The sequence below is a fragment of the Zonotrichia leucophrys genome, chromosome 15 (assembly GCF_028769735.1).
Source record: "Zonotrichia leucophrys gambelii isolate GWCS_2022_RI chromosome 15, RI_Zleu_2.0, whole genome shotgun sequence".
Classification (NCBI taxonomy): Eukaryota; Metazoa; Chordata; class Aves; order Passeriformes; family Passerellidae; genus Zonotrichia; species Zonotrichia leucophrys.
Window position 1 is genome coordinate 8,201,021 of NC_088185.1, and position 27,978 is coordinate 8,228,998.

At 43.7% G+C, this 27,978-nt stretch overlaps 1 protein-coding gene across 5 annotated transcripts in view; it reads left to right on the forward strand.

The window, feature by feature from the left end:
* The window catches only part of HIC2 (HIC ZBTB transcriptional repressor 2), a 72,011-nt gene extending 45,330 nt beyond the window's left edge, over positions 1 to 26,681 (forward strand). For 3 of the 5 annotated variants that reach the window (XM_064727052.1, XM_064727050.1, XM_064727051.1), the window contains 2 exons: positions 17,648 to 17,791; positions 24,003 to 26,681. In XM_064727052.1, coding sequence (XP_064583122.1) covers positions 24,039 to 25,751 — 1,713 coding nt within the window. In that variant the 5' untranslated portion in view covers positions 17,648 to 17,791; positions 24,003 to 24,038 and the 3' untranslated portion in view covers positions 25,752 to 26,681. The remainder of the gene's footprint in view (positions 1 to 17,647; positions 17,792 to 24,002) is intronic. The other 2 variants (XM_064727053.1, XM_064727054.1) reach the window with 1 other exon arrangement.
* The last annotated feature ends 1,297 nt before the right edge of the window (positions 26,682 to 27,978 follow it).

Consider the following 27,978-nt stretch of genomic DNA (forward strand, 5'->3'; position numbering starts at 1 on the left):
CTTTCTTCTCTTGGGAGATTTCTCTTCCAGCTCACAGAGCCTTGTGGGTTCACGTGCCAGGCAGTCCTGGGGCAGATGAGTTTGTACCTGTCAGCTGGCATTGCCTGCCACACTGGAGTACTCCAGGGCACAAGGCTACCAGAGGGGTGGCAAAGGGCAGGATCTCTCCAGAGTGGGCTGCTGGGTCTCTGGGTCTGATCTGATGGGGTGAACAAGGAAGAAATTACCTTTGTTTTTTTCTTTTTTTTTTCTTTTTTTTTAATATTTGTGTTTCCAGAGGGCTTTGGTGCAGGGCATTGGCTTTTATTCCAGTTTTTAGATTTTGGATATACTTGGTAATCTTACTTGAGGTTTTTACCTCCCCTCTCTCCTTGCCCCCAGCATTTTCCTTCCCTTCAAGTCCTCTGCCTCACTCTGTGTGTTGCTACTATAAATTGCTTGGTATGAAGGGTCCTGTTTCTTACTTGAAGCCTCTGGATGCTATTAAGTAATTGGTGGAAAAGCTTGTTTAAACATTACAACCTTATGTTATTTTTTAAATAACCTTTTGAGGTGGCTGAAATGCTACTGAAAGACTACTTTCCTTTAATACTGGACAAGGAACTTCATTAGGGAAGGGAAATACTGTTCTTATTAGACTCTTTCAAAGGTACAAGTCATCTTTCTTTTAAAGAAGGGATGTGCAGTTTTATTCCCCCTCCCCACCAGCAAAATCACTGTTTATAGTAAGGAGCAAAGAAGGTTTTTTTGTTTTATTCCTTCAGTGCATCCAGACTTTCTTTTGTCAAAAATCTGTAAGAACAGAAGGATGCATTCTGTGCATCTGCTCTCTCTAGGCACAACTTGAAAGCAGCAGTGCTGGTGAATTATGCAGGGAGATTGTCTCAGTGTCCAAGCTGCACACATGACAGAGGTCCAGCATGATGTAGGACCAGGGCACTGTGTCCAGTACAGTGCTATCTTTCCTGCTTTATCACCTCAGCCAGATTAGTGGATGATGAGCATGTGGCCATGGGTGAGCTTGAACAGCATCCTCCACCACAGAGCTGGCAAAAGGAAAGATTTCATTTCAGGTTTCCTTAGCTTGACAGGTCAGTGCAAACAATTAAAGTGTGAATTTCATAAATGGAAATGCTATTGTGGGAAGGAATAAACAAATAAGGAACTTAGTGCAGAAGTGGTTTGAGAAATACAATGGATTATGAAGGCAAAAATGAATTTGAAAGTAGCATGGGAAGGTTTCATGAAAACGTGTTTCTTCTGGACTTTGCACGTAACATTGTGTATGATCAGGTGAAGGTCTCTCTTGTGTTTCTCTGCCATCTTTCTGGTAGCAAATTAAGGTTTATCTTGTTCTTTTGGCATGTGTATTTAGATTTTTCTCTAATATAAATTGCTAACCAAAATGTGGACAGAAGCAATCACAGCCTCTCAGTACACAAGCCAAGAAAAGTGAAGCAGAATGCGTATGGTAGGAAATGGATGCATCATCTCTTGCTTTTGTTGGTTTTAGTGGTCTTTGATGGCAGTTTGTGGGGTATTGCACAAAAGTCAAATCCATTGTAGATGTAACAACTAAGAGCTACTGAATTGAACAATCTCTTTAATAACTAGGAAGAGAAACTTGAAATTACAATGGCTGCCTTAAGCAATTTTCACAGATCTTAATGAGCTTGGATCTGTCTTTATTTAGGCACTGCTTGTGTTCTGCCAAAGGTTTAAGGAAAGACAGAATGCTCAATTGCAGAAAGTCTGTCCCTGTACATGAGGAGCAAGAGATTATTCTGGCTGATGAAGCTGCCTTTGCAAGGCAACCTTTAGGCTGTTTTTGCAGATTAAAAAACAAAATCAGTAATATTTCAGTTGAGAAAACAGGGAAAGCTTAAGAAATTCAGGATGCTTGTTCTCCTTTTCTAAGCTGGTGAGTAAGAACTAGATCTAATGGGAGGCCAACATCTGGTAGCTCTAGATTTTGAAGGACAAGGCAATGTGAATTCAGTTTTAAATCATTAGCTACAGCTTACTTTTCTTTTTGAAAGAGTTTGTTTTAAATGTTCAACATGTTTGGACTTAAGTACTTAGTATGGTAGATATAAGAATGAAGTAAAAAATTCTCAATGGATCGTGACTTTTTGAATTTTCAAGCATTATGATTCAAATGAGAAAATGTCTAATGAAAGTCATTGGCTGTTTATTCAAATTATAAGAAGAAGAAAAATATCAGCTGCATAAATACCTGTGAAATGGAATAAATGTTTCAGCTGGAGACAGTGCAGCTCTGGTTAGCAGAAAATAAGACCAAATTGAGAGCAGATTATATTTGGTTTTAAATCAATATGGCTTAGTAGTTACCAGCCACTGATCATCCTTCATGACCTAGAGTGTAAATGTAAACCAAGACTAAAATTGGTAGCTTTCAATTACTTGTATTTAAATCCAGTCTCCTCTACCACTGAATGCTCTCTGAATAAATAAATAAGTAAAAGCACATTTAGCTGCTGGCATTGCCCTGGCTGTTCTGTATTTGCAGTGGTTTGATACACAGATAAAGGAAGCTCCCTCTATGTGCTCATATTTGAAGTCTCCAGTGGAACAGCTGATCTCTTTTTCCCCCTCCCCTTCCTCTCTCTCATCTCCATTACCCTCCCCCCAAATGGAGGCAAGGGAATTTTGAATTTTTTGTATTTTAAATACTTCTCAAAGTATGTAAGGCCGAAGATATCTTTGAACATAAGTGCACCTGGCCTCCTATTTTCCTGTATTCTGTATTGTTAATACAAACTGCAAGAGAGCCCTAAAGAGGTTTTTTCCTATTTTATTACTGGTCACGTGTCCTTTCACTACAAATTTGAACATTAAAATTAATTATGGCCTTAGAGACAGAGAGTCCAACAGTGAAATAGCTTGCAATTTATTTGAACTCTGAAATTCCACCAGTTAAAGTTGTGTAAAACTTTCCAGTAGTTTATTTATATATTATTTTAAGAAAAAAACACCTTAATTATGAGTCTGGTTGTTCAATAAAACAGAATAGCTATCTGGCTAATCACTGCTGTGCTCTAGATCATTAATTTTCTTCTTAATAACAGTAGGATTTTTTCCATTTTCTCCTTTAAAACCTTTTCAATTATATAACAAATGTGCTTGATTTATGGGGACACTCTCTAGGATTTTATGCCCCAAGACAGGCACGTCATGAAATAGCTGGAGGTTGGTGAAGAACCTCACTTGGATTAAAGGCTTGCAAGTACTGACAGGAGTGGGAGTTGGTAATTTGGATGGAGGCCTGTACAGAGGCACGTGGACAGCTCTGTTCTCAGCTACTCCCACTAAAGGAGTTGTTTTGTTTTGGTCTCACCTAGAAATTCAGACTTTCTCTATGGGAACACACAGCCCTGGCTATGCAGAGGGTTGCTCACAAGAAGGTCTGGTTTTCCCAAAGTCTGAAAAATTCTTGTTTGTGGAAAAATGAAGTGAATGATTGCACTCCTGTACTAAATGTGGGGATTTTAAATATGGGTTCTTAAGTAATCATTTCTGCATTAGGTGTGTCACCAAGTGTCAAGGTTCCTGGAAGTGCACATTTTCTATGTGGCACAGTTATGAAATACAGCTGGGCCTCCATTTGTCTGTTTGGGGACCCAGACCTGCTCTGTTAACTTGGTTTCAAGTTGCTTGAGAAGTACAGGACAGTCTGTATTCTAAGATTTCCTGACAAATGTGTGAAGTTCAGAGCTCTTAACAGGCTGGCTGCTAACTGGCCAGGAAGTCCCTAACACTGTGGCTGGCAAAGAATAAAGAAAACATAAAGATGCTAAATTTTGGTAATGGGAGGCAGTTCAGAATTTAAAGTCCTGGTGTCTGAGAACATGGGGTGGCATTTGCAGCTGATGTTTGCCTGGTAGTGAAGAAGCCAGCATAATAAATAGTTGGCTAAGTAATAAGAGTTCACCTGGCAGTTAATGCTGAATTTTATGGCTGTGGACTTGAGGCCTCTTGAAACTGAGTAATGGCAGTAATAAGAAGGTGTTTGTAGGGGTAGATGGATTTGTGGGGGCTTTGAGGTCCTGCCCACATGTTTGAGAATGAATTATAATGGAGTGCCCTTATTCTAGATTTATTTGAACAGAAATGCCAGTGAGATGAAGAGATGAATGCGATGTAAAGTATGTCAGAATTTCCCTTTGCTTCCAGCTTGCACTGGACTGATGAGCTGGGTCCATTGAACCCTCTGTTTCACCCAGTCCTTGAGGGGTTATAAAGCAGAGGTGGAAAGGAAAAGCACTTGAGAAGAACGTTTAGCTTGGCAATGCCTTCATCCCCAACAGCTGTCTGTGATGCCTGGAGTCAGTTACTGTAGGGATGAGCAGATAAACCTGATGTGTACTGGAACCTAGAAATTGGAATTAATTAAACAGTGTAATATTTAATGGATGTGATGAGATTCCTTGTAAGTTAGGCTTTTCACCAAGATTGGTCCATTCATTTCTACTCACATACTCTCTCTCCTAAAAGCTGTTGCAAGAATTGTTCTCTGGAAAATGAAAGCACTTAAGCTCCAAGGAGGACTAGGAAGGGCCCTACAGGGCTCCACCTCTTAGCCCACGTGTGCTGCTCAGCAGCTTCTCACATCTGCTCACATCTGGCTCCCTGATCAGTACTGCAAGATCCCTTCATGATGGATGGCATTGGGGCAGATCTTCATGCTGAAGAATTCCTTTGAATTGTGATGCAGAGCTACAGCTAAAACCAAGTAGCTTCCTGTTGTATTATGTGTGCTACTCATGACACAAAACATCACTAATGTGTTTGCTGCCATAAAAATTTTCTTAGTATCTCTTTCAGCTGCTTAGGCCAGCAGCTAGCATGCTCCAAGGTTAGTGATGAATTAGCTTGAAATTGCCAAGGGGTGTCTTTCTGCACTGACTTGAAGATGTATGAGGCTCGCTCTCCTTTGTTCCTCCTCCATCCTGCTTTAGCCATACCTGCATTGTGCCCCGTCAGCATTTTCTGCTTGGGAATGGCTGAGTGGACTTTGCTCTGTTAGCCGTGCATCTTGTTTTATTTAAAGGAGGTCTTCAGCGTGTCTATTTGACATGAATTGGTTGAGAATTTGCTGGTAAAAAGCGCAGGGGAGGGAAAGAAAGGATACTCGGAGCCTGGCTCTCTGTCTCCCGGCAGTGCCCCCTTCCCGCTCTGGAGGAGGGCTCCTGCTTGGGCCGGCCCCTGGAGCACAAGTGCTCGGAAGCAGCGGTGGCAGGGTCGCTGGCTGTCCGCCTGTCTGTCTGTCTGTCTCCGGGATCATGTGGCAAAGGGGCCGTGCCTGCGGCCAGAGCGGCTCCCCCCGTGCGAGGAGTCACAGGACACCGGCGGGGTAGCCCCAGCTGGTATGCACTGCTACGAATATAATCCCCAGCACCGCGGCCATGGGACACAAGTGTGACACGGGAGGTATTTAAGGGGACACACCTGTTCTAGGCACAGGCTGCTTATTGCATGCCTTGGAAATGGAAGGCTTTGGTGGAGCAGGGAAGACTCATTTTATCCTCATGAGGGCTTTGCTTTCTTCTTTCTGCCCAGTTGCACATTATTTTATAATTCCCTGATATGAGGCGGCCCTGTGGCCTGTTAGCACCGGGCTGTTTCAAAGGCCAGGCTGGTGTTTGCAGGAGGGAACAGCCTCTGGTCTGAGTGATGGTTTGGGTGTAACAGCTCCCAGGAAAGGGCAGAGAATTCAGAGAATGTCATCTATGTGTGGGGTTGGGTTTTTCGGTCCTTTAGATAATTTGGATTTTGTGTTGTGTTTATCAGTATTTTTATTATAAGGCCTCTGTCTTGCAATTTAGAGCAGTAAATCACATGAAATTGATATCATCTTACAAATTTTGTACAAAAATATTTTGTCACTTTGAAATCTGAGTGTATTTCTCTCTCTTCTTTCCCTCTGCCCCCATCTCAAAAATTACTGTGAAACAGTTACTCTCCATAAGAAGCAGCAAGTAAATACAAACTAAATCTCATGATTGCATAGCATAAAGAATTAAAATGCTTAGATTTTTATCTCTCTTTTTGAAGTTTATCTGACACTTGTTTGGCAGAGGATAATTTTTTCTCTGTTGAAAAGGGGATGTATTAAGATGAGGGAAAAAGAAATTGCAGGGTCTGTCATATGACTTGATTCCATCTGTCTGTCATGTCTTTCAACTAGAATGGAATTCTTCTCTCAAATTTGATATGCCTTTTTTGATGTTAATGTGAAATCTCCTAGTTTGCCTTAGTCTCATTCCACATGGCCCTTCTTTCCACGGATTCCTGCTCTTGGTGAGGTGTTAAGTGTTTGTTGGTTTGGGACAGCTCCCAGGATTGGGGCCAAGGCTTCTCCTACATTTGATAGATTGTTGTGTGGAAATAGTAGCAACTGGACAGTCTTTCTCTCCCATCTTTGTTTTAAATAAGATTTTCAGGTAAACATCCAGTATGTCAGTTGTTTGCAGAACTGAAGTCATGGCTGGTGGGAATAAGGAGGAGGGTTGTGCTCCAGGCCCTGGTTGGTTTGGGCAGTCAGGTATTTTGGGGGGAAGGTGTTGATTCTCTTCTGTAACAGCTTTGCACTCTGAGTGTGGTGGTCTGCAATAACCAGTCCCTGAGTGGATGACAGATTCTCCTTCTCAGAAACTAAAGGTTGTTGGCAGGGGAGGGGATCCTGGCAATGGAAACCCCTCAGCTCCAGCCTCACCTGGCCCATGGGGTTATTGATCCTTATGACAAGGGGGTATAAATATATATATCTTTTTAATTCTAACCTGAAAGAGGACTGCAGCTTTATGCTGGTCTTCAGCATAAAACCCTCAAATAGTTTTCCTTCCTTGTGGGCAGACACATTTTTGTACATATGAATGTAAAAATACCTTTGATTGTGCTACAGAGAAGCAGAATATCTTGTTGTAAGGAAAGAATCATCCCCCTTTAGCTGTGGTGCCTCCCAGGCTGGCTTTGGGCCTCTGTAAATCACATTTTGCTGCATAGCCTAAGGTAGACACGGCCTCACTATCCCTGCTAGCTGGTAAAAGTGGGCTCTCCCTCACCTCTATTCCTACTGGATTATCTCAAAGTTAGGATCTGTGCAATCAAAAACTGAAGATATTTATTCTGGGTTGTTTGGGGATATGTTTTTGAGGGGGGAATAGTTTGGTTTAGTGGTGTTTTTTGTTCCTTAACTGCACCCTGCAAAATGTCCTGGCTGAGTTGTTTCTAAATACTGGCATCTCCAGGGAAGGGGTTATAAATTGCTAATTTAAAGCCTGCAACAGGATAATTAACTAACCAGTTTGATGTAAATGGCTTAATGGGGCTTTACTAGCCCCTTTGAACTTAAAGTAGCACTAAAAAGTAAACTGTAAATACCTTCAAGGAACGTAGTGGCATGTTTGAATGTGGGGCTGCTTGGCTGCAAGGAGCAAGCCTGCTCAACTTGCCAGGAATCCACTGCTCCGTGTGACAGCAAACATGCCAAGGGGTGAGGGGACCAAGCAGGCACCCCTTGGGGGAGGCTCTGCAACTGCCGGGGTTCTCAGGAAGCACACACACTCTGATATATCAGGCTTTCAAACCTGTCCTGCCTGCTTTAGAAAATTTAAATCACAACCTCAGCTTAAATGCAACTGTAATGAATTTCATCAGGAATGGAGAGGAAAAAAAAAAAAAAAAAAAACAAACCAGAAAACCCAAAACCCTGAGGGGGAGGCAGCCACTAGAGTCCACCCTAATTTTCCTGCAGTTCTATTTGCATTAAGGTCTTTTGGCAAGTCCAGGCAGAAACTCTGATTGCACTTTGTTTCAGAAGACCTCGTTACTGAATCTGCTGAGACAAGGTACTGCAGCCCTGCAGCAGATTCCAGTTTCTGATGCATTTGGGGGACTTTGGGGAGAATGTCCAGACTTTCATTCTTGCTGGGCTGCTACAAAGTTCCAAAGGAGGATGTCAGCAACAATTAATCACCTAGGAATGAAGGTCATTACAAAGTGGAAGTATCTTGTGTAGTTAGGCATTGATCTCACTTCTGACTATGGAGGCTGGGGTGTTGGAGAGGGGAATTTCAGGCCCAAAGGCCCACAGGAATATTCCCTTGAAGCTCTTCCTGGTCCCAGTGCTGCTCTGCTCTGCCTTCTCACTGTGCATGCACCACACGGTGTCAACAACAATTCCAAGAACCTTTTCTTTATTGTTCCTCTGTCTCACAACCATCTTTCACCTATTGCCAGCAGCCTTCCTGGATACCAGAGGATGTTTTGGGGGTTGAAGCACAATCCTCAGTTACTGCTGTGACCTCTGACATGTAGGATTTGGCTTTACAGCCAGATGTGCTCAAGAGTGTTCCTGATCCTTGGCTGTGCTTTGCTGCCTGCTCTGTTGTGCTGCCCTGAAGACCATGGGGTTTGTGAGGCTGAGCCAGACCAGGGCTGATGCAGAAAGAGGGCAAGGCCTGACCTTTTAGGTGGTGGCTCTGACTTTGATGCCCTAAAACAGATCATGATGCCTCATCCTCTGTAATGATGGCTCTATTTTTGTGTGGTTTGGTTTGGAATTTTTTTTCACCTGGTAAGTAACGTATTATTGGCAATGTTAATGCTGGCCTTTAAAAAAGCAACATAAAAGCACTGAGATCTGTGGTAGAGGGCCATGATGCAGAAGTGCTATGTCTTATTTTAAAAGCCATGTCTGCCAGAGGATTCAGCCCTGCACTCTAATTATTCAGGTGTCTGTTGTATGCAGGGATCAGAATGCTCTGCTGTGGCCTTTAGAAGAGTTAATAACGTGGCACTTTGCTCTTACCTGCTGACTGAAGCAGTTGGCACCATGGCACTACCTGCTTGCTGTGTGTGGGTTGGGAGCAGAGCACAGGATTAATTTGGGGTTGTGTTGGCAAGGGTCCGTCAGCAGAGCTTGCCCAGCTGCCTGTGCCATGCTGGAGCTGTTAATGCTTTACTTTTATAAGCACTAACCTAGAGGACATTTTAAAAAATTCAAAATACTCACTGTTAGAGAGAGAGAGAGAGAGAGAGACACTTGCAAGCAGAAGAGCTCTGTACACACAGTGTTCATGGCTGGAGACTCCCTTCAAGGAATGCCCCAACACCTCAGCCTGCCAGCTTTGCTATCTTGGCATCTGACTGGGAAATGCAAATACTCAATCGTAATCCTTCATTCCCACATGCTGACATGTATCCAAGGGGAACTTCTGTGAATGTTGTTGTTATTTCCATGTAACTTCAGCTGCTGCTTTGCTTCTCAGAACCTCCCCACCATGTGTCTCAGTGCAGTGTTTTCCAGGTCTTTTGGATTTGTTTCCCTAATGGAAGGCAGGCTTTAGTGTGCATGTTCTTATCAGAAATCTGGGCAAGGGAGCTGAGGGCACTTTCAGTGAGCTCACAGGTGACACTAGGCTGGGTGGGAGTGCTGATCTGCTGGAGGGCAGGAAGGCTCTGCAGAGAGATCTGGACAGGCTGGATCCATGGGCTGAGGCCACTTGGGTGAGGTTCAACAAGGCTGAAAGGATGTTGTAGCCTGATGGGGGTTGGTCTCTTCTCCCAACAAGCAATAGGGCAAGAGCAAATGGCCTCAAGTTGCACCAGGGGAGATTTAGGTTGGATATGAGGGAAAATTTCAAAGAAAGGGTCATCAAGTATTGGAAGAGGCTGCTCAAGGAAATGGTGGAATTGCCATCTCTGGAGATTATCCAAAGGATGTGTAGATGGGGCACTTGGGGATGCAGTTGAGAGGTGGACTTGGTAGTGATGGGTTAATGGCTGGACTTGATTTTAGGGGTCTTCTCCAACCTAAGTGATTCTATGACTTTATGTGGAGAAGAAGAACAAGCCCTGTGATTGGGTTGTTTTTATAAGGCTCTTCTCTTTCTAATCCCCCTCCAACAAACCCTTCCACAGATTTTTAGATTCCTCACTAAATCCTTTAAATAATGTGATAATAAAAAATCCCCCTTTTAATACACATTTCATTTTGAAACCCACTAAACCTGACAACTAACTGTATTTGGTTTGTTGGCTTAAGAATCACAGGGAAAATAGAAGTAGAAACCCTGGGCCAGGACTCTAGACTCTGACTATCACTAGAGAAAGAACAAATGATGTGTAATGGTGTTTTCCTGACCTCTCCTCTGCTTTTAGTAAGATGAAAAATTTCATCTGGCTATTGCTAATGTTAGAGAGTTGTGTAAAAATTAGAACATAATGAAGACAAATTTTAAAGTGGTGTCTGCTGCAGTTCTTGGGTGTGTTGTCTCAATTGCCTCCTACTTAGAGAGAGCAGCTGAAAAATCCAAGTCCTTTTCCAACATGTCAAAACTAACTTTTTCAAAGGATTGAGTAGCTGTGCCAAAGCACCTTGCCTATTTGTAAGCAAATGCCAGGGGTTGGGATTGTCTCTGCCAGGGCCAGCATTCACACAGGCACCTGGCTCTTTTAAATCAATTTGATTAATTACTATATACCTCCTAATTTTTCAATAGGCAAGTCCCTGCCATTTCTTGCCTGCCCAAGATTAAACTTTCACGTTACATACCCTGTTGTAAAATTTTGATTGTCTGGAGTAGGTCTGGGTGTGCAGTGACTGCTCCTGGAAGGGGCTGGGGATTGGGCATCACTGTCAGCCTTCTTACATGAGGTTCCAGAGGAAGCAGGTGTGTGACAGCCATGTTAGCATCTGTGATGGGGGATACTTTGTGATAAGAAGGATGTGACTTATTCAGGTTCTTCAGAGGTGTTGGCTTGTTTGGTTTGGGATTTTGAGGTGGTTTTCCTGCTGTTAAAACATGTTATTTGAGTGAAGTACCTCCCAAGAAAATGCCTGGAGAAGGGAATAGATTAGGCCAAGGTGGACTGACTTGGTGGGTCAGGGAAAGCTGGATGGCATCAGAACATCCCTGTGGCTGGGCAGCCTCAGGATGTGTGTGCTTCTGAGCACCTGCACTGTGGGGGAACAATGCCACAATTTATTCAGCCCTTCTCTGAGACAGAGCTGCATGTGGCTGAATAATGTGCAGCCAGGGGCTGAGAGCAGCTGGATCCTCGGTACAGGTGTTTGGGAATGCACATTGCCAAGAGAGGATACATTATGTGTCCTCACTAAGAGAACTTTCTGCGTCCTTTGGGTGTCTCTTGATGCTGTTACATCCCTGGGCTCTGCTGGAAATGGTAAGGACGGAAAAATTTTATTTTTTCCTTCCACTGTAAGGTGTGGTATCGATGTTTGTTGTGCTGTTAGCAGAAGTTTGTATGTGTATTACTCCTTGGGCCAGATTCTGATCCTATTTATGTAGCTGTAAAACTGCTCTGTTGTTCCGTCTGTGTTAGGGAAGTTCCAGCCTCTCTGGTTGTTTTTAGGATTTGGTTCTGCTTGGCTTTTTGGTTTGTTTTCTCCTTCATTTAACCACTTTCCTTGCTGAGAGGGGAGAACTCCATGGGAAGTGATCCAGCAAAGTTTTAAATAACCTTTTAGTGTGGGTTTGGTTTTGGTTTTGTTTTTTTTTTAAACTCTTGCTCAAACTTTTAAATATGTGAATTGTCTCTGAATTCTGAGTGCCTCTGAAACCTGCCAGCCAAGCCTAAATCTTGCAGGAGGTGTGGCCACATTTGTGTTCTCAGAGCTCTCTGGCACAGACACCTGGTACACCTGTGTCTCCTGCTAGTTTCAGTACTGTCATAACTTCACCCCTCATGCCTGTTTCTCTGGTACCTCCTGTTTTTCCTAAGGTTATCTTCTAAAAATAGAATCTGTTACAGATTTTCACTCCCCCACACCCACCTTGAGGACAGTAATTACCAATGAGATGGTTTTAATTATGCTGAAAGAAGGAGGGTGATGCATTCAGCTCTGCTCTTTGAGGCATTTTTTTTCTGGCAGGGAAAAAATTGCACAAAAACAATGCTTAGTAATTTCCTTATGTGACAAATATAAAGTGAGTAGCTTTTGAAATACTAAAGCTTGAGTATTTAAACATTTGATAAATCATGGGTTAACTGAAGAATAAAATTATGATGTTTTGACACCAGCAGAATTCAATGCAAAGGTCTCAATCTGAATAGAAAATCTCTTAATTCCCTTAATTTTTGTTAAACTGGTAGATAACTGTGGTATCTGTGGCATTCAGCTGTCCAGAAACCAAAGCCATGCTCAACCCAAGTGAGCAGGGATGCTTTGGATGATGCAGTTATCTGTCAGCAGCCAGAAATTAAAACATTCATAAGACAGAAAAACACTTCTCTAAAATGAAAAAAAAAAACCTGAATGAAAGCATATTAGTGTTTGAGTGGATGATGCTGACTTTAATAATAAACAATAATAATTAACAATAAGCTCTCCAGCCCAGAGCTTATTGTCATAGACACCAAGAGAAGCAGAAGGGAAGCTGTCTCTATGGGCTGCATGATGGAGCTGGTGAGCAATGGCTGTGATAGTTGGGTGCTCTGTGTGTGCTAATTGCCTACAGATAGAAATGCTGTGCAGAGGAATCACTGCTGGCACACTCAGGCTGCCAAACTGAACTCTTTGGTGGAAGGATAAGAATCTACTACAGCTCTTTAAAATCACCCTCATTGTGATCACCTCATGATCAAACATTACTTTCTGCACTGTGAGTAAAAGCATAGCACATTTCACAGATCATCCCTTAAAATAAAACCAGATTGGTGCATAAGAGACCAAGTCAGCACAAGCATGCACTGTGCTATACAAGTAGCACTGGACATTCTTAGGCAAGAGTGTGCTGCTACACAGAGCTCAGAATGAAATGGGAACAGGGATGGTGCTTCAGGTTTTACAGCCACCTCTGTGCTCAACTTTGACAATTATTTATTACCACTAATATTGTGCTTTGTAAACTTATATAGTGCTTTATGAAGTAAGACATGTTTCCTATTTTAAAGATCTTATAATCTTGTGGGCTGATAAGGGGTGCAGATTATCCCTTGGATGTTCATAAATAGCATTAGCACTAAGAGTTTTATTAGCACTGGGTCCTTTCAAGCCTGTGGCTCTTTCTTTTTCTTAACAACACTTTCCTATTCAGGTGCTGAAATAAGGATTTCTACAGCATGATGTTCCAGGCTGGAATAATGTGGGCATTCTTTGGTTTTGCTTGTAGTGAAAGAGAAAACCCAAGCAGAGTCCCAGCACAGTGGCTGTAGCTCTGCATGGCTTTAATCCACAGCCTTTGCTCGGCTCTCTGAGACTGCAGATCTGGAGTTTGGGGGATGGCAGCAGAGAGCAGGCTCGGGAGGTTTGTGTGTGTGTGTGTGCTTGCGCGTGTTTTAAATAAACAAACAATGCAACAGCAACTTCAACAAATTGTGAGCAGTGCTAATTTGTTATAGGGCTGTCTTGCCTTCTGGCAGTGTTGATTTAGGAGAAGCTGAGCAGACTGGAATGGATGCAGGGAGCTGCCAGTTCCCTTGCTCTGTATATGGTCCAGCATAAAATACTTTTAAGGGTCCTGTCCCGAGGAGCTTTCAGATTACAGGATAAAGCACATACATAGGCTGTCAATCCCCTTTTCAAAACCAAATCTTAGGCAAAAGTACCTTTCCCCCTGCTTTGCTCCACCCCTTCTACTTTCTTAAAATGAAGAGAAGTTTGAAGTCTTAATTCATGACAAAAGGCTATAATTTGTGTACTTTGAGGACTGCCAGGAAATCCTTGGCCTTGACAAGAATAGTGTGCAGGGAAGGAAAGGAGGCAGATCCTGTGCTTTGGACTGTAGCAAAGTTTTCAGCACCCCATGACCTTGCTGGGCTGCCTTTCATAACGTGCCTGGGGCTGTAATCCCCCAGGCTGAGAAGCTGTCTGTCAGGGAGGGCTGGCCAAATGTGCCCCAGGTCCTGCAGGGCTGCAGGACAAACCAGCAGGATGGCAGCCTTGCTGGGGAAAGGGGGATTTTGGAAACATACATAGAGTGACCTCCCTGCAGTCTGTGAGCTGAGTTTAAATAATGCTTGAAGTCTCAAGTGAAGAAGACAGAGGAATAAAACAGTCAAAATAAGAAGTAGGGGTTGAGGAAAAGCAGCCAAAGAAATCAAGAATTTTGAAAGTGAGTAAACTCTGCTTTCCCATTAGGTCATTTGGATGCAATACAGGCATTTTGTGGAACTTTGAGTCTGTTAGGCCTTCTGCTTTTACAAGCAATAGTGGCTTTCTGGCCTTCTGTCATTTGCCAGGCTCAGATGTGCTGAGACTTCTTGGTGGCTGCAGAGAATCAAGTACAAAGGATTCAGGGTGATGAGTTAAGCATCTGACTTGGAGGGATGTTTGGTAGGCAGTACAGCCCTAATGCTGCTGGGACCAATTCTTAGAGTGGCTTGCTTGAAAGACTTCAGCAAAGTAAAACTTAGAAAGATTTCTTTGCTAAGTACAGGCCTGTGTATGGTCAGTTTTGGGGGAAAAGCAAAGAAAAAGCAATGTGGCTAAGTGCTAAAAGTGCTATTTTTAAGGTATCATTCATATTAAGAACTGTTGCTGGATCTATAGATATGAGTAAAGAGAATGAGATTTTTTTTCTCATTGGAAAAAAAACAAGACAGCAGTGCTTGTTTCGTGCACGCTGTGCTCACCACTGCTCTGGCTTCTGGTGAGAGAGATGACATTTTGGTCCCAGGCAGTCACTACCCCCCTCAGCATGGACACTGATATTAGCAGTATTGTGAGTGCAGATGCTCCTGTGCAGACTGCTCCTCTCTGCAGAAACGTTTGCAGAGTCCACACAAGAAATGAGAATAAACAGGCCGATCGGGAGGATCTTTATCAAACCTGTTCCCATTTTTCCTGTGCTCTGAGGCTTTGTTTGCTCTAACAAATCGTGTAACTAAGGAGTCTGAGTCACAGTCACTAGTTCCAGCTGCCTGCCTCATCCCTGTCCTGGAGATCCCTCCCCAGCTGCAGGGACAGTTGAAAGGGTCATGCATTTGCTCCAGTATTACTGCATTTCACAACCTGCTATCAGCTTGTACCTGTGGTGACTCAGAGCCCTAAAGCAGTGCTGCAGCTGGGAGTGTCCTGTAGGACAGTCTTGGTTGGAAGGGGGTCATGACATTCCTCCTTCTCCACAGTGCTGGCTGTGCTGCTGCCCTCAGAGCGATGCTCAGCATGAGGCTGGCACCCCATGCACCCCCTGCCAATGGCCACCTTACTGAGGGACAGGGCCCAAGACTGGCACTCTCTAGGATTAACTGGGAGGTAGCAACGATCCTTTATTCATGTCCTGAATTCTTGCATTGTAAAGGGAGAATTCTGCACAGGCTCAGAGGTGGCTGGGAAACAGAAATTTTGCATACCAAAGGGGCCTTTGAGCTACTTCATTCAATATGTTGTTATTTTCATGCAATAGAGAGTAAATAAATGAATTAAATGAGATTAGCATTGGACATTGGAGTTGCCTTTACTACTTGCAATGCAGGTACAACTAAAACTGAGTTTGCTCAGTTGTAGGATGAGAAGAAGAGCCCAGAGTCTACTGCTGGTTACTAAGTGGTCATGAGCTTCTGAAGCTTTGTTTTGTGTCACTGCACTGAGATCAGCTGTGCTCTGTGGATATGCAGGAGTTTTTAATGCTGGACTCTGGCTGACAAGATCTGCAATGTCCATGCCTCTCCCCTTCTCCTCCCAGTAGAGGTTTGGGTAGTCCAGGTCTCCTATGTGTCAGCAGTGACAATAAATGTATAATATACAAGCACTCTGTTTAGGAGTTGGCAGGAAGCTTCATTTCTGACTGCAGTGAGATGTTCTAACAGTAGGAAACACCTTTGGTTGGAGCAGTTCTCTGCTAAACTCTGCCCTAGAGGGGAATGCAACTATGGAGAAGAGCCCTTGCTTCACAGTGGCGAGAAGTAAATTGATGTAATCTGGGTGGGAAAAACCTCATGTTTGAGCTGCTGTTCAAGAAATACCTTTATGCAGCATACAGCCTCTGTTAAACTGAGAATTGCTGGTATTGCTTATGGTTGAGATGCTGGGAGATTCAGCCAGAGTTCAGCTTGCTCTAATGCTGTGCAGAGCGTGATCTTCTGGAGAGGGGGGAGCTCCAAATTCCTGGAGCTCTTGCCCAGGGTGCTTCAAGTGTGGTAGTTAACTGTGGGTTGGCCTGTTCATGCTGGCAGTGGTCTGTTCAGACTGGTTCAGCAAATGCTCCTGACTGAGCACAGCCCAGGTCAGTAGGCAAACAGTTGCTTACATTTCACTTCTTCATTAAATTGACAAGATTTAAAAATCTTCAGCCTACAGCAGTCAAAACAGGGTGATCTGAATACAAAAGATCTATTATTTCAGTGTGAAAGGGGTTTGGTTACAGAGTTGTGGGGATAAGTGTGCAGGTGGGAATGATGGGAACACTGTCCTGGGCCTAAGCCCAGCAGATGTTCAGGAAGAATGAACTATCTTCTTATACTCTGTCCTTTTCATGACAACCCATTCCATTTCTCAGGCCTGTGTCCACCTTCATGCTCTCTTTCATTCAACATTAAATATTATAGGTCTTTTTCATTTGGCCTTTTATCTTTTAAGGCTGATAATCAATAGTATTCTCACTTATAAAATGTAAGATTTCTATCTCCAGAAACACAGCTGGAGACATGCAGCCATCAATGTGATAAAAGCTATGCACATGTTTCACTTTACCATCAGGGTCCAAAAACCCATGTTAAATCCCTGCCAGGCTGCAGGGTTATTTCTGTACTGGTTTTTGGTGGGTTTGGGCTTTCTTTGTTTGTTTTCACTGGGGCAGCATCACCACTTGTAGAAAGGAACCTGTTCTTAGCATCTACCCTGAGACTGCTCCACGATAATCCTGCTGGAGCTGATGAGGAGGTCCATGGGAAGGAGATGCACTGCAGAGGATACAACCAGCTTGTCAAACCTAGGGTGGCTGTGCTGTGTGCCTTTCCCTGACATGGAAAAGATGATGTTGCTTTTTTCTTTGGGCAGGGGGGGTGGAATTACAGGCCTTAAGTTTTGTGATGCGCATACAAGCTGCAGTTCACCATGAATCAACTTGATCTCCAGTCTCCAAGAATGGAGATTAAATGATCACTGAAGCATCATTATAAATAGGAGAGGGTACACAGTGTCGTCTTCTTCCACCTTGCACCAAAGTATCCAGCCTGGTCCAATGCCATAACATCTCTAGAAGATATTTTCAGAGGCTTGGGAAGAGGGACAGGGAAATGGGGACAACACAGTGGATCAGGTTTGAAGTGTTTCTTTGCTGTACTGTGTTGGGAATGAGACCAAAAGCTCTGGCACCAGGCTGTTCTTGTCAGAGAGGCATTTCTGCATGGTGATGATTTTTCATTGCCTGAATTTCTGGGCAGAAGGAAGCTGGTGCAGACATCCTGGGATCTGCTGGTTTTGGATACATGTGAACTGGTCCCCCTGAAGCTCAGTGCTCTTGGGAGCCATGAACACAAGTGGCCAGGGAGCATCTGTAAGAAACTTGCAGAGTCCTGTTCTGCTTCTGTCACAGTTCACCAGCTGTGGGAGATGGGTGGAGGGGAGGTTGTTCTAGCAGTTACACATTTAAGGCAGGTGGCTGTATTAAAATGTACGTTTCAATTTTGATTGCAGTATTTTAATTGCATTTAACAGCGTCCCTGCTGGTTCTCCATTCTGCATCCGTGCAGCCACGTTCTATTGATGGCCTGTTGTGATTTCAATGGAACATCATGGGATGTACCTGGCACGTCGGGCAGCACTGGATGGAGGTGCCTTTAGCCCAATGTACCTGGCATGGTAAGCGGCAACCAAGTGGTTAAATCTGCATTCTACTGCTCACAGTTTCAGCTTGTATAGCAGGGTGTTCCTGCTTTGCTGCAGCCTTGCACTGACTGGAAATCACTTTGCTCTCCTGATTTTAGTGCTTTCATGCACACAGAGCTCCTTCCCTTTTCACCCACGGAGATTCCCCTTCCCTGGGAAGTTTGCCATGCAGTAGAGAAGGGCCTAGCCATGTCAGGCTCTCCTTGTTCTTCTAGAACATGAGAGAAGGGACTGGGAAATCATCTCACTCTTTTTTTTTCCTCTCCTTTTTGGGCCAGGAGCTGGTAGCAGTTGAGCAGGTATTGCCCATGTCCCAGATATCCAAACGTTGCCGCACAGAGGTACCAGACAGGTGCTCATGTCCCTAAGCAAAGCTGGGCCATTTCTGCAGGAGTCCTGCAAGAGCTGCCTCGGGGAGCCAGGAGGGCAGTTCTGCCTGGCACTAATTGGAATGTAACAAATTAAACAAGGGCCATTTTCAGTTTGCTGATGTGGTATCCTCTGCAAAATGATCCTCCATCCTCCATTTTCCTTCGCTTTTCCATGCCCACACCTGCAAAATCAGCTGCACATCCTGATCTGTCCTGCATGTTTTCTCTCCCTCCCCCAGCTCTGCAGACCTCTGCCTGAGTAACTTCACATGTTGGTCTTAGCTATTTTAAAGTGCTAAATATTTGTGTGAGAAAAACAAGGGTGCTGCATCCTGTTTTCTGCTTGAGCCTTCTTCACAGAGCTTTTGCTGCTCCACTGCCAGTGATGAAAATGCATGTTTGTGCCTCAGCTTCTGAATTCTGCTATCTGACTGCTCCAAGGGGCTGGGGATAGGGAACCATTTGGAATAACGCAGTTCCAGCACTTCTCCCCGTGCTTTTGCTGTTCTAGAATGTGAATATCTTTAAAAGTCATGGGCTAATGACCTGCCAAGTGCAACTCCTGGGGGCAGGTTAGTGGCTGTGAACCACCCACTGCACTGACACCTCTGAGGGTCCTGGTTCTGTTGGGATGTGGGGAAAGGAAGATCAGATAAGCCAGTGGGGAACAGGAAAGCTCTCTTCCCAGTGGGGTCATCAAGTGCTCAAAAAAAAGTTGGTTCATCTGAAGCTGAAGGGTGCAGAAGTCATCTGTTTCAGTTTCACTCAGTTCCAGTAGCAGCTGGACACAGCATTTTTAATGTCACATTGGTGGGAGAGAGCTATGTAGGAAACAGTGGATTTCGTTTTGTCTTGTTCTTCCCCATGCTCACTGCTGCAGTGTCTGCTCAGTGCAGCCCAACTGCTTGGGAAGGTGGAGCAATAAGTAAGCAGGCCACTGTCTTTTCCTGGGTCTATTATAACATGCACAGTAGGCTGATGTTTTAACAGCATCTAATTTGATACATCACATCTAATCTGTTTGTTGGTTTTTATCTGCAGTACTGTTAACTCACTGTTCAGGTGCTTGGTGTCTAGCCTTCTCATCCAGCCACAAATCCTCTACGTGAAATGAGTGATTCCTTAGATCTGTTTATGATTGATTCTTTGCTTCACTGGTGTTGCTTCTTAAAAGGTAAACAATATTCATGTGCTGCAATCTATAACTCAGAGATGAAATCAAAGAGCATCTCCTGCCAGAAGTTGCTAAGATAACACATTTAGCATTCATTCAGCAATTACTTTTGGATAGAGATTTAGTGATATTAAAGAGAATCAAACCTGTAGTGAATATGTAGATTTTATACTGGTGAAAGAGGTGAAGGGATTTCTCTTCTCCTCTGTTTAGCAATTTCATTTTCTGTGGTGTCCAGAGTCTTTGTGCAAATTGAGAGCAAATGAAGTTTTTTCCTGCTGTAGTGAGAGCAGCACAGCTGCAGGAGCAGCCTGTGTGTTTGCAGAGCCCCTGGGGTCAGGGTGTGCCCCAGGCTGGGCACAGCAGCTCGCAGCTCCCAGCTCCTGGGGCAGTGTTGGGTATGAAGGTGCTGTCGGCTCTTAGCTTGCAAAGCTTTGTTTGATGTGTGGCATCTGCTTGCAGCATTACTGTATTCTGTGATTTGTGCCCTGTACTTCTCATGTCTTTGCATGTGCTGTGTCTCAGTGTCATGGATATGGTGGAGGTAGTGGAGAGTCTTAGCCTTGTTTCATTCCCTTCTAGCATGGGAGTATTTGAGCAGGTTCACTGCTCTGAAAAAAGTGTCTTGAATGTGAGAAACCCAAGCTGAATCTGGGAAAAGACCATCACTGCTGCCATTTGTCCAGAGCCTTCTGTAATCCTCTTTTAACTACAAATGGGTGAAATTTTGCACACCACATTCAGTGTTTAAAGACTGTGGCCCCAGTGGACATTTATGTATTCTTGAGGTCTGGGGAGTTGGGTTTTTTACTAGAAATGCACCTGAGCCTTTTCTGAACCAGGGCTCCTCTGAACTGGGAGTGTGGTTTTTTTTGGTGTTTTGTTTTTTTTTTTTTCTTTCCAGAAAACAGAAAAGGAAGGGTTATTAAAAATGATACTGAAATACAAGAAGTATAAACCCACTGTGATGATTTTTTAGGGCTTTGGAGGGTTGTGGTGATGTTAGTCAAATGTTACGGTTTGTTAAGAGACACTCCCTGCAAACGAATGGATAGCAAGGCCTTTCTGAGGCTGCACCTGCCATTTCTTTGAGCAAATAACTTTTAAACAAGATTTAAACTTGCAGTTGTCCTAGGTCCCATGCTTTCAGCTAGAAGTGAGATTCTAGGAATGCCATAAGTTAAGAAATAATGCCTGCTTCTCTTTTGCTAACAACTTTTCCAACACACCTTTCCTCCTCCACCTCTGAAATGCATCATGGTCAAAGAAGGGTTTGTAACTAGACACCTCTCTGAAATATCTGGACTGGATTTATTTTTGTTGAGGACTGCACAAGATACACAAGGCAGGCTGCTACAAGGCTTTTGTCAACAAAGGGACATCAGCCAAAGGAGAGTTCTCTGAGCCATACTCCTGTCCTGGGCAAAGCCCTTGGTGGGCAATTCTGACAATGTTTTAAACACAATGCTCTAAGCTTGGTTGAAGGTTTTGCTGCCTTGATTCATTACATTCATTTTTTTGGGGGTTGTTAAATCCGCGTTAGACTTCAGCTAACAAATTCAAATTTGATAGGCATGGTTATACTGCTTACACCAGACCACTGCATTTGAAATCTACAGAAGGTAATAGCCTACCTTATACATATGTCCTACTGAACATGAGCAGTCCTCTAAAATTTGACACGTGAGATAAATAGAGGTAATTTAAACAACTTGTACTATGCTAGTTTTTATGCAGCAGAACATACTCAGTAATAATATTATCTTTCTCATGAAGGTCAGTAGCAGAATTAGAATTCTAACTCTCTTTCCAGGGCTTTCTCTGTTGGCTCATTACTTGGTTTCAATATCATTTAAGGGAGAAAGGGGAAAAAAAAAAGTAAAACAAAAAAAAGTAAAACACTAAAAATATTCTGCATTAATAGCTGTTTTAAGCCTTAAGGCTTAGACAAGTTGAATCCAGTGATTTCTAGACCTCTGCTCTTAGTGCTACATCAATGGGAAATAAGCCTACTTAAACTTCAGTAATATTATTATTACGACTACTTTGTTTAGGCAGAAAATATTGGCTCTACTGTTTCCCTTCCTTTCCCATATTTGTCCTTTATGGAACACTTAAAAATCATACCCAGGGATTTTGTGTGTTACATGCATGGCAAAGCACCACGATGCTTGCAGTGAAATCGTAGTGCTAGGCTGTTTCCTGCTATCTGTAGTACTGGGCTGTATCTTGCTGTAAATGCAGGATGCATTTATATAGCAAGATGCTGTTAAGTTGCAAGCCATGTTTTTGTCCTCCCCTATCGATGTATCTCAGTGACCCAGAAGTAAGGGCTCTTACTGGCCTGGCTAGATAAAAGTGGGTATTTTGTGCCTCTGTGCTGCTGCTTCTTCCCCTTAATCAGCAATTCTGGAAGCAATCCACAAGAACCAGACATGCTGCATCCTCTATCCTGCAACTCTGATCAGACTAATTACATCAAAACTTGGTTTTTAAATGCTCAGCACTGCTCAGGGGAGGACAGGAGCCCCTGTCCTATCACATTTTTCTGATTCTGCAGGGTGAGTTTCTATTACAGAAATACTATGGGTGGAACTAGCACCATGGCAAGCCTGTACTTCCTCCTTTTGGCTGCCACCCTTTCTAAAGGCATCGAGCTCTGGGAACATCCATGCACAGAGGCACCGCGGTGAATCCACCATGTTCTTGAGTTGCCATCCATTGCTGAAACAAAATCAAATGGGGAAGCAGAGCAGCCTCTTTAGCTGTGGGTCAGGGTGATGAGCCAGAGGGATCTGTGGGGATGCTAAATTAGGTGCTGCTGCACTGAAGAGCCACCAAGAAATTCCACCAAAAGCATAAGCAAGCACCAGGCTGACCAGCAAACAAGCAAAGAGCTGTGTCCTGTGGAAAAAGGGAGGCACCTGCTTGGCAGATCTGTTAGGAAAAGTACCAGGGAAGTCAAGCAACAATGCTGGAGGAAATACTTCATTTTTTATCTTTTTGGTAGCTTTTTTCATAAAGCAAAACTTCTCTGTTGTGCAGAAATGGATGATGTAAATTTACCACCTTTCTGCCAAATGCAGTCTTTCTATTTATCATCACATAGTAAGGATCAGGTTTGAGGGAAGCAATTTTTTATACTAAATGCATCACTCCTTATTTCTTTTTGTTGTGTACCTACACTTGGCACAGAGGGAACATAATGCAGTCTAATGCTTCATCATTTGAACTCTGATGGGACAGAGTGTGGTAATGGAACACACAAACAATAAAAAAATTAACTGATGATGTTTTTAAGAGAGAGCTTAAGCTCTTAATTTCTCTATTTATGGCTTGCTTCTCCTTCAATAAGAGAAATGTTTCAATAATATGATGAACTGGGAAAGGAAGAAAGGAAGTAGAAGGCTAAATGGTGGTTGTTGTTAATTTGGTATTTAATTCCTCCTTTTAAACCTCAGAAACTATTTTAAATTAACTTTAATGGATAAATGCAAGTAGTAGTTGGCACTTTCAAACAAACGCACACGCACCAAAAAGCCTTCCAAAAAACAAGGAAAAAAAATTGATCTTGGGTTCCCAAATGCAGTCCCAGATTGAATTCTGGGTTTGATTGTAATATCTACCTAACGTGCAACTGCAGTTAGTTCTGACATATCTCAATGTGGCTGTTTCCTACAGTCCATACTACTGGGAAGGCCAATATAAACATCTAAACTAAAATACATCATGACTACTGTTTGTGAAATGCATTAACTATATGCAGGTAACCACAATTTTCCTCTCTTTACAGTATTTCAGGATAGAGAAACTGTGACTTGAGATATGCTACTTAACTCTATTATTTTAAACAAAATTATTCATAAATTAAAGACAGAACAAAATTAACTTGAGAAAAATGTTTCAGATTTATGAAGACATTTGGTGACATTTAGCTAGCTCAGCATCCTGAATTTCAGCCAGTTGAGGGTTGATTCTAACCCTACGTGTTAATGGATTGGGATATGGACATAGCCAGGGAAGTGGTTTTTAAAGCAGCTTTTTATTCTCTTAAGGAGGCTTCCCATTCACACCTCAGTGTGGGTAATTCCATCTTCAATGGATTTAGTTGCTACATGTCATTTTCTCAACCCCAGAGCAGCTGGGTGTTACAAGATTTCAACATGTAACGGCCAAGAAACAAACTCCACATTAAAGCAGGGAAGCTGCAGTTTATGCTAATTATTTTACATGCTCAGATATGCAAATGACAGTGAAGTAGATGCTTCTCTTTTCTTCCTCTTTTTCTCACTTCTCATACTCCCTTCAAGTCTGTGTCACGAGAAAAGAGCTTTCCTCTGTACCTAACTATTGTTTTCATGCTGGTATCTTTTGAATAGTGATTCCAGCCAATGACAATTACTTTTGTAAAGAGATAATTACAAATCTGATTTTTGAAAGACTTGAATCAAGTCTTAGCATGAGAAATATTTCTCTCTGTATTCCCAGCAGGATCACAGCTTGCAGGGCTCAATGTACTTAGATCTCCCAAGTCAGTGTCAAGCCTAACATAGTCTGCACTGTGTTAAACCAGTCTATGAAATGTAACCTGCTCTAGTGGAGACAGCACGCTCACACCTCTCTTCCTCGTGTTTTTCAGGTGGTAGGGTGAAGGTGAGAGGACGAGAAGGTGGAGATGGAACTGCCAAATCATGCCAAACAACTGCTACTGCAGCTGAACCAGCAACGAGCCAAAGGTTTCCTCTGTGATGTGATCATTGTGGTAGAAAATGCCCTGTTTCGTGCCCATAAGAACATCCTGGCAGCCAGCAGCATGTATTTCAAATCCCTTGTCCTGCATGACAACCTGATAAACTTAGACACGGACATGGTGAACCCCACCGTGTTCCGGCAGATCTTGGACTTTATTTATACTGGCAAGCTCTTAACGACTGACCAGCCTGGTGAACAGAACTTTAATGCTCTCCTCACCGCAGCAAGCTACCTCCAACTGCACGACCTGGCAGCTCTCTGCAGAAAGAAGCTGAAGCGGAACGGCAAGTCCTTTGCTGGCAAGGCCGGTGGCCTTGGTGTTGGGAGATCTGCCAGGAGTCAGAGACTTTCCACTGCTTCAGTCATCCAAGCTCGCTATTCAGGGTCAAATGAGGGGTTGAAGGGCTCGCACTCAAAGGAGCTGTCAAAGGGAAAGCTCTCTGATGACGAGGTCTTCATCAGCAGCTCCAACCAAGAGAACTGTCACTCCTTAAGCAGGGGAACCAGCAAGAACGGCGGTGGGAGCAGCAGTGCGAACGGGAGCACCGGTGACCAGGAACTAGGCCTTGACCTGTCCAAAAAAAGCCCCTCGCTCCCTGCCGCAGCCTCCCACGATGACACGCAGCACAGCGAAAGCCAGCACGGCTCTCCCCAATCTGCCTCAGCCCCTGCAGCCAACAGTGCCTCATCGTTCGACGAGCCCGGCGTCGGAGCCCCCCACAGCATGGCGGACAGCAGCGACCCCATGGAGATGGATCTGGGTGAGGAGTGCCACCACTCACTGACAGAGAGCAGCCAGCGCAAGGGCCTCCGGCACTCGTCCCGCAAGAAGGAGTGGATCAAGAAAGACAACGCCTTTGACCGAAAAGAAGGGGGCAAAGACAGGGACGAGGGTGAAGGGCTGCCCAATGGTATCCTGCTGGGGCCCTTGTCCAAGTCTGTGGAGAGGAGTCTGGCTGGGGCCTACGGGGCAGACCTGCCCTACCCGTGTAAGGAGGAGGTAGAAAACGGTAAGGAGAACAGTGATGACAGTGGCCAGAGTGAGAGCGAGAGCGGCGGCCATACCAGTGCCAACTACGTCTACCGGCAGGAGGGGTTTGAGCCAGTGGCCTATGGTGACAACCTGTATGTCTGCATTCCCTGTGGCAAAGGCTTCCCGAGCTCTGAGCAGCTCAATGCCCACGTGGAAACGCACACCGAGGAAGACCTTTACATCAAGGAGGAAGGCACGTACGGCAGCAAGGATGAAGCTGAGGATTTGTCCAACCCCAATCAGTCCTACGCTGCGGAGTCCCGGCCCTTCAAGTGTTCAGTGTGTGAGAAGAGCTACAAGGATCCGGCCACGCTGCGGCAGCACGAGAAGACTCACTGGCTGACGCGGCCCTTCCCTTGCAACATCTGCGGCAAGATGTTCACACAGCGTGGCACCATGACACGGCACATGCGCAGCCACCTGGGGCTCAAGCCCTTTGCTTGCGAGGAATGTGGGATGCGCTTTACCCGGCAGTACCGACTAACAGAGCATATGCGTGTCCACTCAGGAGAAAAACCTTACGAATGTCAACTGTGTGGTGGGAAATTCACCCAGCAGCGCAATCTGATCAGCCACCTGCGAATGCATACCTCTCCCACATAAGCCAAAGACTCCAGAATGAGCTTCAAGCCCATCCGCAGTGATTTACCTTTCTGTAGACTTGCTGCTTAAAAAAAAAAGAAAAAAGAAAAAAAAAAAGGGGGCAACTCCCCATACTCTGTTCAGTCATGAGAGGCCTAAACAAATGTAGCTTTAACATTTAAAAAAAAAGTTCATTTTTTTCCTTTTTTTAAGAAAAGAAAGGTCCACAGCCAAGCTGATGCATTTAGTCCCAGTCTCCCTTCAAATTTTGATGACCTGGCAAGAAATGTCTCTTCTTTTTGCACACATCGACTTCATTGCCATATTGTTTATCTGAAGCAGGTAGGGGGACCTTGGGGAACTTTCAGTCTCTGCTGGCTCCCCCTCCCTGCCTCTTTCTGTGTTCCTGTCACTGTACTCATCTCCTCTCTTAAAACCAAACTCAGTAGGGGTATTTCTTGCCATTAAAAAAAAACAAAAAACAACAAAATACACCTTTTCAGTGGCCTAAGTAGCTGTGAAATAGCAGCATTCTCAAGTGCAGAAGCTGAGTCTGTGGACCATCTCACGGGGTTGGCAGTCCCTCCAGAGACTGTGGGAAAGCCACAGCAGTGGTGGAGCCCACCCCTGTCCCCCTGGGCTGGCGATGGTGAGGAGCAGCTCTCAGGGCTGCACCAGTCCCAGTACTTCATTTAACAAATGGCAAAGCCTCCCTTACCATCCCTCCCCATTTTGGTTTTGATCTTTGTCCTTGGCACACATAACCACGTGCCAGCTCCTCCCATAAAACATGCAAACCTCTTTTGCCTTACCCATGACTGAACAGGGACTGGATGCCCTGGGAATTTCTTTCAGTGAGCAGGGGGTCGTCTTTACTTTTCTAGTAGTTTCGTATGAATATTCTTTGCTTAGAGGTACTTGTTTTATTAAAGGAAAAACCATTGTAACGTTTATGTGAATGTTTGAACTGGAAGGTCTGAGGTTAATTCTAGGGTGGGTGGGTGGGGAGGGGGTTTGATGTAGGCTGGACTTGCTACAAGTTCCATAGGTACTTTTTTATTATTTTTTTATTTTATTTTTTGTGTGTGTGTATGTTTTTAGCTTTCCTCCCTCACTAAAGAGCAAGTCTGTGTGGACAGACTTGTTACCTTTGCTACCTCTTGAATTCATGAGAACAATAAGATGGTTAGTGAAAGATTAGGCATTTTTTTTTAATTGTAAGTAATTAAATGTATAAAAGTAGAAGCTAAATTAAAGTTAAGGGATTTTTACCACCCCGTCCTTCCATCAAAAGTCAACTAGAGAAATGTTAAAGCAAAGCTTGGCCAAAGACAAAGCAAAAAATACACTGAGCTAGAGGCTGTGCTGGCTGCTTGGACTGGCTCAATTCGCAGTCTCTTGGCTGTCTGTAGTCACTTTTAGATAAAAGCAGAAAACTTCTCTGAGCTTTTTGGGCCCTTTCCAGCTTTGTTTATTGAGTCTGGATACTATGGGGAGGGGAAAATGTCCCCCTCATCTTCCACTCCCCCAGCACATCTGGGTCAGTCTGTAAACACCTGGCAGGACAGAGGGTGAGGGCATAGCAGCCTATAATTTACTAGAATCCAGAGTGCAATAAGGTGGGGGAGAGGAGGAGAAAGCAAACCAAAGTGTTTCATATCCTCCCTTTTAGACAATTTAACACACGCACACAAAAAAAAAAAAAAAAGAAAAAATGAAAAGAAAAAGAAACAAAATGTTCTTGCAACATCTGCCTAAGACATCACAGCCAACAGCTGCTATTGGTTTAGGAGAGAAGACAGAGAACTTTGCCCACTGATTCTTGGCCCCCTTGACTTTGTTGGCGTGACCTTGTGGAAAGCTATGGCTTATTTCAAGCCTCCCGTGACTGTGGTGGTAAAAATTCACAGCCAGTAGAATCATCCCTTCTGAAATGACTAAGGTTTACACTTGCATTTTTTCATTTGTTGGTTTTTGGTGTTTTGTTTGGTTTTTTTTTTCCACTCAAACCAGTATAGTCTCTATGCGTAAGTTTTACCAAACCTCACGTTTTGTCTTTTTTTTTAAAAAAAAAGAAACAAAACGAACAATTTTTTAAAGTTTTGACCAAAAAAGAAAAAAAAAAGAAAAAAGTGAGCATGTTTGACTAAAACAAAGAAATATAAGCTTCATTTTCTATTGGGGTTTTTTTGGCTTGGTTTTTTTTTTGTTTTGTTTTGTTTCGTTTTTTGTTATTTGGGTTTTTTTT